This window comes from Lutjanus erythropterus, chromosome 6 (assembly GCF_056507025.1).
Source record: "Lutjanus erythropterus isolate fLutEry1 chromosome 6, fLutEry1.hap2, whole genome shotgun sequence".
NCBI classification, from domain to species: domain Eukaryota; kingdom Metazoa; phylum Chordata; class Actinopteri; order Lutjaniformes; family Lutjanidae; genus Lutjanus; species Lutjanus erythropterus.
The window spans coordinates 9168830-9180838 of record NC_139322.1 but is presented as its reverse complement, the minus strand read 5'-3'; the positions used below and the strand labels follow the sequence as shown (position 1 = coordinate 9180838).

General features: G+C 38.5%; 1 protein-coding gene across 1 annotated transcript; it reads left to right on the top strand.

Annotated features, from left to right (window-relative positions):
• The first annotated feature begins 2139 nt into the window (after positions 1-2139).
• Positions 2140-9906, top strand: tuba5 (tubulin alpha 5). The gene is made up of 5 exons (XM_084720447.1): positions 2140-2340; positions 4648-4873; positions 5889-6037; positions 7722-8402; positions 9413-9906. The coding sequence occupies exons 1-5, from the start codon at positions 2338-2340 to the stop codon at positions 9704-9706; spliced, it is 1353 nt and encodes a 450-aa protein (XP_084576573.1). The 5' UTR covers positions 2140-2337; the 3' UTR covers positions 9707-9906.
• The last annotated feature ends 2103 nt before the right edge of the window (positions 9907-12009 follow it).

Here is a 12009-nt window from a genome sequence, read left to right as displayed (position 1 = left end):
TTTCTCATGATAACATGTTGATTATTTTGAGATTACACAGCTTGCTTTCTCAAGATAACAAGCCATTACAATGTCATCTTGTGATAATGGCATTAAAAAATGATGAAGTGCAAGCAGAGGGCCGCCCTGGTAGCTCAGTTAGAGCGTCTGCTCTGCTTACTGAGGCTGTGAGCTGTTTGCAGCAGACCTGCTTCATTTCCAGTTTACTTCCCTTCCCTGCCTGTCATCCTCTCTCTCTCTCTCTGCCCCCTTTCCTGCCATATCTTCAGCTGTACTATTAGTACCAGTGCAACCACGTAAAAATGCTGCACGACAGGTAAAAGTCTACAAAGTTCTACTAAAATTCTACTTAGTGTACATAAGTATACAGTATCAGCAACGAACTGGTTAATATCATTTTCTTCTACTTCACATTTCCACTCCACAGTTCACAGGGGGATATTTACTCCATTACATTTATTTGATAACTTAAAGTATAACATTTTCTGATTCAGATTAATAATACAAAATATAATTGTTTAAATATAAATTATTATGATACATTTTTATGGATAAAAGACTAAATTGATACTTAAAACTTTCAATTTTAAAAGGTATGTACATATGAATGCATTAATAATTATAATTCAGTCGTACAATATATATTATTCTGAAATGAAACATTCTGCATAATGAGTTCTTTTACTTTAAAGCCCTTTAAACTTTCATATTTTATTGATTTTGGAGGCCCCTGTGGACAAAAGCAGTAGTGTTTCCTCCACCAAAACCACAAAAATACAACATCAAAAGTAAAATGATCTAAACACAAATCTCCTCCTCCTTTATTTTAGCTGGCAAACATATTCATCACCCTGAGTTTGTCTGGCAAAATGTAAACACGGACTAATTTCACTGAGAATTCAGAACAACTACAGAAATGGTCTCGTTTGCTCATATAGAACAGTCATTCCCAAACACTGGGTCGGGACCCACAGGTGCGTTGCAGGAGATTTTATTTGGGTCGCCAAATAAATAAAATGATAATGCAAGAAATGTAGTAGTATCTTAATTGTATTTATATAATTCAGTTGTCTAAAATGTTCTTTATTGTTTTCCAGATGAAACCAATGAGATGTCCTGTTAACTCAGTCTAAATGCATTAACTTCTCAGTTATAAAATATTCAACATGTGTATATGTTTGCAATAACATGCATCAAGATTAGGGCTGCAAATCATATATTGCAGATCAATCTGTCCATTATATTCAAGATCGATTGATCAGTTGTGGCTGTCAGTTTAAAAATGGGTCAAACAGATGGTACGCCCGTGTGCTCCATCTGTTTTCACGTGTTTGGACCTATTTTTCAACAGTGATCAATCTGGCAATAATTTTTCCACTAATCAATTAGTTGTTTGATCCATAAAATGTCAGAAAATATCGATCGTGTTCCTTGTTTTGTCCACAACTCAAAGATATTCGGTTTACCATCAAAGAAGAATTAAAAAAAATCAGAAAATATTCACAGTTAAGAAGCTGAAATCAGAAAATTTTGAATTTTTTTCCTTCAAAAATGACTCAAACTGATTAACTGTCTTTGAAAATAGTTGCTGTTGAATTTAATAATTGATTACCCGTTGCAGCTTTAATCAATATAATATAACATGATGCGGAAATGGAAGTTGAAATGGTGAGGAGCGTTCATTCATGCAGAATTTATTACTAAGGTCTGTTGTGCAGTGGGTTGTGATGGTTTGTCATTCTTCAAAAGTGAGTCCCCAGGAAAACAAAAGTTTGGGAAACACTGATACAGAAGCATCAATAATAAATCAAAACAGTTTCATAACCACTTAAAAATTCCTTGTAATGGCTTTAATTTTGAATGCAGGACTTTAACTTGTAACAGAGTAATTCTACACTGTGGTATTTCTACTTAAACGTAGTACTTATTCCACCACTGCCAGTGATGCAATGCTGAATTGAGTCATACGAATAGATATGAATTAAAATGTGACAGATGACTGATCTAATGTGTCTAATTGTCTCTTGTGCATGCCAGTAACAAGAAAAAAAAGTGACTAAAACAACATTTTGAGTGAGGAAACACATCTCTCCCTCCCTCCCTCCCTCTGTCACTCCCTCCCTTCATCTATCTATCTTGAATAAGCTCCGTCAGGCAGACACATCGGTGAGTCTGTCTGCAGATATAAAGAGCTTGTGGGTGTGGGTGGGACGGAGCAGAAGAGTCTACCTGTCCCAGAACACAGCAGAGGAGCTACACGTCTGTCTGGAGCCGTCCTGACAGATAAACTCACAGTATCCTGCACCAAAATCAACTAACTATATCATCTGGAGCAACATGGTAAGATCTTTACAACTTATTAAAAGACAGGAGCTTATCCGGAAAAAGTTTGATATTTGGTGGAATGATTCAGTAAATTATATATCTTACTTTTTTTTCAGAATTTTCCACCAGATTCTGGCAGAATTATCTTCAAGTTAAGATCTGATTTTCACCCAAAACTCTCCAAAACTGTCTGCATGCACACTGCATGTAATTTAAATTAAAAAATGCAGTTGCATGTGTTAACATACATGTAGATGCAACGCTGTGAAAGCTTGAATAATGTCTCCATACTCTTCTTTGCACTTTAAGTTTTTTATGAGTTCATAATCTTTGACAGATTGAGACAAACAAGAGGAGCTCAAATCTTCATCCTCTGAATTTTAGTCTGGCACTTGGAAAAAAAACGTAAAAAAGCCTGTTTTGTGTGAATATTGAAGTTTTTGTATGTATTTTTTAATCAGTTTTCATATTCCAGACTTTGCCTGTGTCTTCCAAATGTCACTCATCAGCAAAAAATCATCTTGGGGGATGTTCCTCCCCGAAGCCAGAGAAAACAAAACCTGAAATTCTCAACATGTCGAAACACGACTGCGGGAAGCATTAGAAAATGCAACAGTTCAGTGTTGGAATAAGCCTCTCCTGATTTTGACATTGTTTACACTCAACAACTGGAAAAGCACTGCACAAATACAATGACTATTACAGCCAATTATATCAGACATGTCAGTAATGCACACCGAGCTGAAAGAAAGATCAAAATAAGTCCAACTTCATAAACAACTGAACATTTAACAGTGAAATTGAATCATGGTTGAAATGTCTATACCACTGACTTTAAAGCAAATTAAAATATTTTATTTTGAAAACCATTTGTCTGGATTTCTCTGTTTAAACTCCCCTCTTTAAAAAGCCCAGTAGGTAATTTCAGCTTTTAACAGAACTTTAATTTTAGCCGCCTTAGACGTGCACCTCTATAAATAATAATGTAATAGAAAAATAGAAAAATAATATAAAATAGAATAAAAAAAAATTCAACAACTAACAGATTGATTTTCATAACATTTATGATCCCAGAGAATTATTCTGTCTTTGGTGATTCACTGACTTTCCCTCTAGCACCACCAGCAGGTTAACATTTTTGCCTTTTAGTAAAATGTCTATACAGCTATCAGATGGACAATCATGAAGTTTACAGTAGTGCATTTATTAATGCAGCAAATATAATAAATCAGAATCACTTGATGATCTCTTAACTTTTCCTCTGGCGCTACCATCAGGTCAAAATCTGAGTTTGTCAGTTAATTTGGTTTATGACCAAATACCTGCAAAACTAGACTAATACCAGTCTCATCACCTTTAGCTGTAGCTTCAGACTTTTTAGCAAATAAGAAGCAATTATTAGCATCCAAAACACCAAACAAAGATGTTTCACATTAACATCATACCTATTTATCATCTGCATATTAGGATTTGGCTCAAAGCACTGCTGTGTCTAAATACACACAGAGACACTGACATGGCTGTAGACTCTTACGCACCATTTACACCTGGTATTAAAATCCGATCTGCATCTGGACAAGTCATCCAGATTGTTATATGAATTGTGTTTACACCCTCCTAAGACCTGAACACAGTACAAGTCAGACTACCTCCAGATGTGGTCGGACAGATCTGGTTCACATACTGATCGTGAAGAATTTAAACCTTGCATTAACATGTGTTTTTCTCCTCGTCTGGATGACTTTTCCAGATACAGACTGCATTTTAATACTGGTTATAAATGGGATGTTAGTCTAATTTGAATATTGGACACCTGCATTTTCCATTTTTGTGAACTTTATGAACCCTAAAAACAAGCACATAAAAAAAACCTCAAGAATTTGAAGTTGCACAACTTTAAATCACCAACAGAAAATTCAAACCATTTTATCCAGTATCTCTGATAAACATCGGTTGCTTTTTAAATTCACATCCTAGTGGCCTTACTTTGCTTTATATAGGTGTATTTTTTGGACTAACAGTCAAGATCTACACATCCATGACCTTTATTTGCAACATCAGTTTAAAATTTCAGTATTAAAGCTCCACTATCTGAAAGGTAAATCAGATTTACAGGGATTTATTGGCAGAATGTGGCAGAAAGTGAATATAATTGGATGTATTTATGATTGGATGGCAAAAATACATTCATCCTTTTCAGGTCTATATTTGCAGTAAACGCCTGTGTTTGGAACCCATTCATGCTTTTGAGAGTTTGTTTTTCTTTGTACTTTATGACAGACATCTCAACTCCCATCTGTATTGTTTTTGTTTTCTGTTCAGAGAGAGTGCATCTCTATCCATGTAGGTCAGGCAGGTGTGCAGACAGGAAACGCCTGCTGGGAGCTCTTCTGCCTCGAGCACGGCGTCGGTCCCGACGGCGTCTTCCTGGAGAACCCCACAGAACCCAACTCTCGCGAAGACCCATTCAACACCTTCTTCAACACTGGGAGCTCTGGGCGCCATGTTCCCAGAGCCATATATGTGGACCTGGAGCCCACAGTGGTTGGTAAGTAGACCTGCATGCGTGTTAATTTTTACCCTCCTTATCTCTATTTTTATTACCATTCCTGTCATCCTATTAAGTGTGGTCGTGTGCGTCTAGTGTGAGTGCATCTCCATCCACACGCTTCACGCAGGTAACTGCTGATGGGAGCGCTGGTATCCAAGCAACAAGTGCAGCGGTGACTCCTTTACCTTTCATTCATTGCTGGCTAACATTTACAGAAGTGGATTATGTAAATAGCAAGTTGTGCAGTGGATTGATTTTAGCCAGGAAAAATCCTTTATTCCAGTGTGTCACTATAGTTGCTTAAAACCTCAAGGACAAAAGGGACTTTTTCTGCATTTTTCACAATCAGAACTGCTCATCCCAGCTCACACTGAAGCTACATCACTAGAAGTGGTTTTTATTTAAACTTACTGCGATATATTTCCACTGAAGCGCTGTACCTACAGCCGACAAAATGTAGTAGAAGGTTATATAACTCAACAAGTAATACTTCTAGTTAGATCATTGAAATGAAGTGTAGAATTTTTTCCTCCAATTTGTTAAAATAATTTAAAATTAATTTGATTTCCTCTTCTATTAATCTTTCTGCTATTCTTTTATATATTCGGTTAGATTTTTGACTTGTCTAATAACCTTTTACCACATGTTGTCAATTGTCCTACAGTAAATATTAGACAAGACTCCATTTTTATAACTTCATCATTTTATATGGCAAAATTCTAGATATAGTGTGCATCATTTTAGTTTCATTTTTAGTTTATATCTGTGGAAATCAACCAGTTTTGACAAAGAAAACATTAGTTAGTCCTGACTTTGCCATCGAACCACTAACACGTCAATATGATTGGAAAAGTTAAAGATAACACGACAGTGAAGCTGATAAACTAAACTCCTGGACGTGTGTGTTTTAGTAGAAAACACCCACATTTGGCAGTCTGGTCTGTAAAATTTCAAGTTATACTAAATTGCAGTTGATCTTATTGACCTTCCTGAATGAAATCTTTCTTTTCAGATGAAGTCAGAGTTGGAAAGTACAGAGAGCTTTTCCACCCTGAGCAGCTGATCTCTGGAAAGGAAGACGCGGCCAACAACTACGCACGAGGTCATTACACTGTTGGGAAAGAAATCATCGATGGGGTCATGGAGCGTATTCGTAAAATGGTCAGTAATGATGATAAAACCTGATTGGGAAATAACCAGTTTTGTTTTTAGGAAGAATTTCATTGAGTTCGCAGCGGTTTTTATATGAATAACTATTATTGTGCAATTTCCAGAAAGGAAGACAAAGAAAAGCATTGTCATTGCTTTTGTTTTGATACTTTCTTGGCTCAAGGTTTTTTTTTTCAAGTGGGAATAATAGAGTTGACACATAAACTATCTGCCTTGTATTTGTATCATGAAATAGTTTGTGGGAAATACAGTCATTCCTTTCTTGCAGAGAGTTAGATGAGCAGATGCAAAACTCTCATATCTGAGAGCAGGAAGTCACTGTTCAGCTCTTCAGCTTTTGTACAGATTAAACAAACAAGATAATATGCATTATTTAGTGAACTTAACTGGTGGGTGGATTTTGTTACCTTTGTATTGATCCAGGCTCGCAGCTCCCCTCTCGTCTTTGTGCTAGGATAAGCTAACAGGCTGCTCGCTGTAGCCTCGTATTTATTGATCTTTTGAAGTGGGGTTGTATGTAGTACTTAGTTATAGTCTGTTTATTACCTGCAGCAGATGGCGGTCGCCACGCCCCCGGTTTAGAGAAGCAGCAGAAGAGCCGGTGGAGCAAGCTAATGGCTGGTTCACACCACATGCTTTTGAGCAGTGCGTCTGCGTGGCGTTACCTGGTGGTTTTTATTTTGGCGCCCATATTAACAGGTTAGAGCCTCATCTCGCCTACGCATGTTTCTTAGCATGTTACTTGATCAGTGCATCTGTGTGGCGTTACCTGTTGGTTTTTATTTTGGCGCCCTCATCGCGCCTACACATGTTCCTTAACAAAAATACGCAATGAAAAAGGCCTACTGACAGTCATATTCACATTATATCAGCAACATGACACTTTCATTACAGTTTTAATGTCTAATATGGCAGACATGAAAAAAAAAATCAGGCAAAGGGCAGTGCACTTTCTTTTATTTTGTCTCTTCTATCTTTCTCACTCCCTCTCTGTCCCCTCCTCTCTCTGAACGGGGGGGAAATCACTGATTTCCTTGTGTTTACAGCTCTTTTCCTCTCTGAAAACTGTAGGAAGATAGGGCTTTCAGCAGCCGCACTCCAACAGAAATGCTGCCCGTGTGAACACCACAGACGTGCAAACAGTTCAGCTAGGTAGCAGTGACGCACGGGTACATGCATGTGGTGTGAACCAATATCAGTATCAGTTTAAGTGTACAGCATATTTAGAATATTTTCACTGCTGTACCTGCCATCTTTTCGATGGAAAACTGCAGTAATGTAAGCCAAAGATATCTCTCTCCAAAGCCACCAGACTCCTTTGGCAAAATCTTTACCCCACAAAACACAGGAGTTTCTGGTGTGCTGCTGGCTTCATCTCTTACTATGTTTGTGTTATTCTGTGACTTAAGCGTTTTAAAGGGTTAGTTTGGATGAATTGTTCTGTGAATCCAGACTAACCCTTTAAAGCACTGATGAGCAACTTTTGTGTTCTGCAAGGTAAAATTATTGTTGTTGCGAGTGAGTTTGGTTGGTTTGGAGAGAGCGATATTTGGGTGGTAGAAGGCTGGTTTCTGGTCAGAAATGGCAGTCCGCAAGAAAGAGAAATGCAAGAAAGTCAAAATGTCAAACTATCCCTTTATCAGAGGCTGTTCTGTCCTTCTGTTGTTCTCATCAGACCGATCAGTGCACAGGCCTGCAGGGGTTCCTGGTCTTTCACAGCTTTGGAGGTGGAACCGGCTCCGGCTTCACCTCTCTGCTGATGGAGCGTCTGTCTGTCGACTACGGGAAGAAGTCCAAGCTGGAGTTCTCCATCTACCCAGCTCCCCACGTGTCCACGGCTGTGGTGGAGCCCTACAACGCCATCCTGACCACCCACACCACCTTAGAGCACTCTGACTGCGCCTTCATGGTGGACAACGAGGCCATCTACGACATCTGCCGCCGCAACATGGACATCGAGAGTCCTGGTTACATCAACCTCAACAGATTGATTGGTCAGATCGTCTCTTCTATCACGGCCTCCCTCCGCTTTGATGGCGCCCTCAATGTCGATCTGATGGAGTTCCAGACCAACCTGGTCCCATTTCCACGTATCCACTTCCCACTGGTCACCTACTCGCCCATCATCTCTGCGGAGAAGGCGTACCACGAGCAGCTGACCGTGGCAGAGATCACGAGCGCCTGCTTCGAGCCGGCCAATCAGATGGTCAAGTGTGATCCTCGTCACGGCAGGTATATGGCGTGCTGCATGCTGTACCGAGGTGACGTCGTCCCGAAGGACGTGAACGCTGCCATCGCAAACATAAAGACCAGACGCTCCATTCAGTTTGTCGACTGGTGCCCCACCGGCTTCAAGGTGAGAAACATTATGAAGGTAACCTGTTGATTCCACAAGAGCTGCGACGATTAATCAATGAATAAACTCATCATCAACTGTATTGATAATTGATTAATTGCTTTTGGGTAATTTTTAAAGAAATTATATCCAAATTCCATAAACTGAATGTCTTTGGGTTGTGGATAAAACAAGACCTTTGAGGACGTCATCTTGAGTTTAGAGAAAAAGTGATCCACATTTTTCAAAATTTTCTCACATTTTACGGACCAAACAACTGATTGATTAATCAAGGGATTAATTGATAATGAAAATAATCTTTAGTTGCACCCCTAGACTCCACTGAGCATGTAGCGCTCCAGCAGAGGTGGCGTGGCTGTAATGCAACACAGACGTGTCCAGTGGAATCAAGCTTCAGATATGTTATATCAGTGGTTCTTATTTGCATTTTCCAACATGAGAGTGCAAACTTAACTATATGAGGGATGGATGGACTTTACATCACATTGTCTGCACCAGTATTTTTCCTTAGAATAGATGCATCCACATGAGTTCTCACACACACACACAAGCAAAAAAAACTTTGATGTTTGTAAGCCTTTTTGGGCAAGATACTACACTGACCCCACATCTTAGTGTATTTTTGTTGTTGGACATTAATTAGTCCATCTTGTCACTGGTCAGAATGCAAATTTACCAACAGTCAGGTAAAAGTCTGTAGGGAAATCTAATGTCAGTCACAGATGTAGCCGAACCAGGACAAGGAACCAGAATCTAAGTGAATCTTTGTAAATTGATTATCACAAAAAATAAAAAGCCATCTGAGGGTTTAATCTTGGGGTTAATGCAAAGATTAGGTTTATAAACAGCTTTTTAGGTTATGGCTTTGCTAGTTTATCCAGAAAGTTGCGAGATGACCCAATGCAAGCTGACAAGAATGCACACAACACTCCCAGACAAAATAATAAGGTTTTAAGGAGTCCCACACAGAAAGGTGAGAATCTGTCTGATCGTTATCTTTGTCTCAACAGGTTGGCATTAATTACCAACCTCCAACTGCAGTTCCTGGCGGAGACCTGGCCAAAGTCCAGAGAGCCGTGTGCATGCTGAGCAACACCACCGCCATCGCCGAGGCCTGGTCTCGCCTTGACCACAAGTTCGACCTCATGTACGCTAAGCGAGCATTCGTCCACTGGTACGTGGGTGAAGGCATGGAGGAGGGAGAGTTCGCAGAGGCCCGAGAGGACCTGGCCTGCCTCGAAAAGGATTACGAGGAGTTGGGTCAAATGACCGCCGATCTCGAAGATGACGAAGAAGAATACTGAACCTAGTCGGGCCTCGAGCGGTGACGGCTGCACAGCGATGATTTCATCCTGTACTGAGTCGATATTGATTTGTTCTGCATATCTTCTAAGGTAGAGTTTAACCACATCAATGATCTTTCTTGGTGACATGTTTTTATAACGACGGCTTTAAGTTGTGTCTGAATTCTGCTGTGAAATAAAGTTTGTCTTGGTATATTCCAGAGGTGGGATCAAGTCATTGTTTTGCAAGTCACAATTAAGTCTCAAGTCTCTCTACTTAAGTTCCAAGTCAAGTCCCAAATCAAGACAGCCAAGTTCCGAGTTAAGTCCCAAGTCCTAAACCTTGAGTTTAAAGAGCATACAAAATACCAGAACTCACTGATAAATAGTTTACTTGTTTATTCTGGAAAAAAAAAAAAAAACATAAATGCATTTTAGCTTTAAGCCATCATCAGCATGATGGAGAACAGCAGAACTTGCAATTTGAAAACAGGTGTATGTATACTGTATGCTCTTAAATGATTTATTTTTCTTTCTGTTCTTGCTTTGCCCCCTTTCTCTCCCACCCACACACACGCAAGCGCACACATCTTTTCACCATTCATTGAGTGAAACTGCACATTTTCTTTACCTCTTTACACTTATATTTTGCATGTAATTCATTTACCATAACAGAGACAAAACACACAATAAAACTTTAACTTTAAAAACTTTGTGTCTTGGCTTCCTTAAAATTTTAAGTTAACTGAACTTGAAATGACAAGTTGAGTTAATTCTGTAAAGATTCTAAACAAATGAAGTTTTTCTAGTCAACTAAACTTCAGATTAATTCAGTTGTACTTGAGAAAACATGTTCAGTAAGCTGAACATTTTAAGTTGAACTAAAAACTCTTCAGTCACACTGATGAACATTTCAAACAAATTTGATTTTCTTTTACATTTTCTCAGTTTGTAAAGTCAGTGCTTCATTTCACATTGAAGAATTTACAGCTGCAGCTGCTCCTGTTGTATCTACTTTATTCCTGCATCGGCACAAAGGGTAAAATTTGTTGATTCATTAAATGTATCAGAGGGTAGAGACTGAATTTAATACTAATCTTTATCATGGTTCAGTGTTTTCATTATTGTTAAAACAAGTAACTGTGACATTCCTTTAAGTGCATTAGAGACACAAAGCAAGTCTCCATCATATATATTTTCTTCAAACTATAAAAAGGGAGGTCTCAGGTGAGTTTTAACTCCCACACAATGCATGCTGGGAAGTTGGCTAACATACTGATGATGTTTTATTAGAAACTTAACTTAATGAGTTGATTTTCCAGGTCTTTGAGTTAGTAGAACTTGTGTTTATAAGTTCTGGAAATAATTATCAGGAATTGTAAGTTTAATTAACTTGTAAAAAACTAAACTTGTATATTTATGTTGATTTAATGAGAAAATACCAGTTGATTCCATTAAGTTCCTGTATGAGTTTTTATAGTGTATCATGACAACACAGCCCTTACACATGAATTCAACAATAATGATCCAATAAAATTACATTTACAAGGCTCATTCTGCATAATAAATGCTTTCATTTTGTTACATTCTGTGGCTAAACTTTCTGTAATTTAACTAAAGTAACAGTTGGGATGCAGGACTTTTACACACCAATGAACTAAGATGATGAGCTCACATTAGCCTCAGTACAACTTTCTCTCTAAAACTGTGGTGGTTAGTCGACATGAAGTGCTTTTACTATCCTGAACTGCATCCAACAGCCCTCTGACCAGGTTTTTTGCATTGAAGCTGCTGATTGTGTTGCAGCAGATATTACAAAACGTCGATGAGGATCATCCACTGATCCAACTGCACAGACAGGCTATTTAAACAATGAGTCCCGGTAGTCGTGAAGGTGTCACCTGAACATATTCATCCGCGGAAGTGTAAACATAAGGCAGTCTACAAAGAAGACGATTGTTTTATGGATTAACTTGATGAAACAATGCGAGAACTTGCTTATAATATTATTCGCTATTATATGCAATGTGTGGTTGTGCAGTAATGAGAGTGGAAAATGTCCAAAATCTTGAGACTTGATGATGTCTCACCATGATTTTAGGCTGCAGCCTGTGGAGTACACATCATCATAATCGTCTATCCACGATCCTGCTTTAATTGACCTACACGTTTGTGTATTTATGTAACAGCAAAATTAATAGGTTGTCATCAACTGAGAGATTCAGGAGCTCATCAGTCCTGTTTGTGCAGACTCCTGACTGAAGGCAGACTTTAGATTTGTGATATAAAATATTAGATTTTAACTCAGATTATTGTAAAATTAG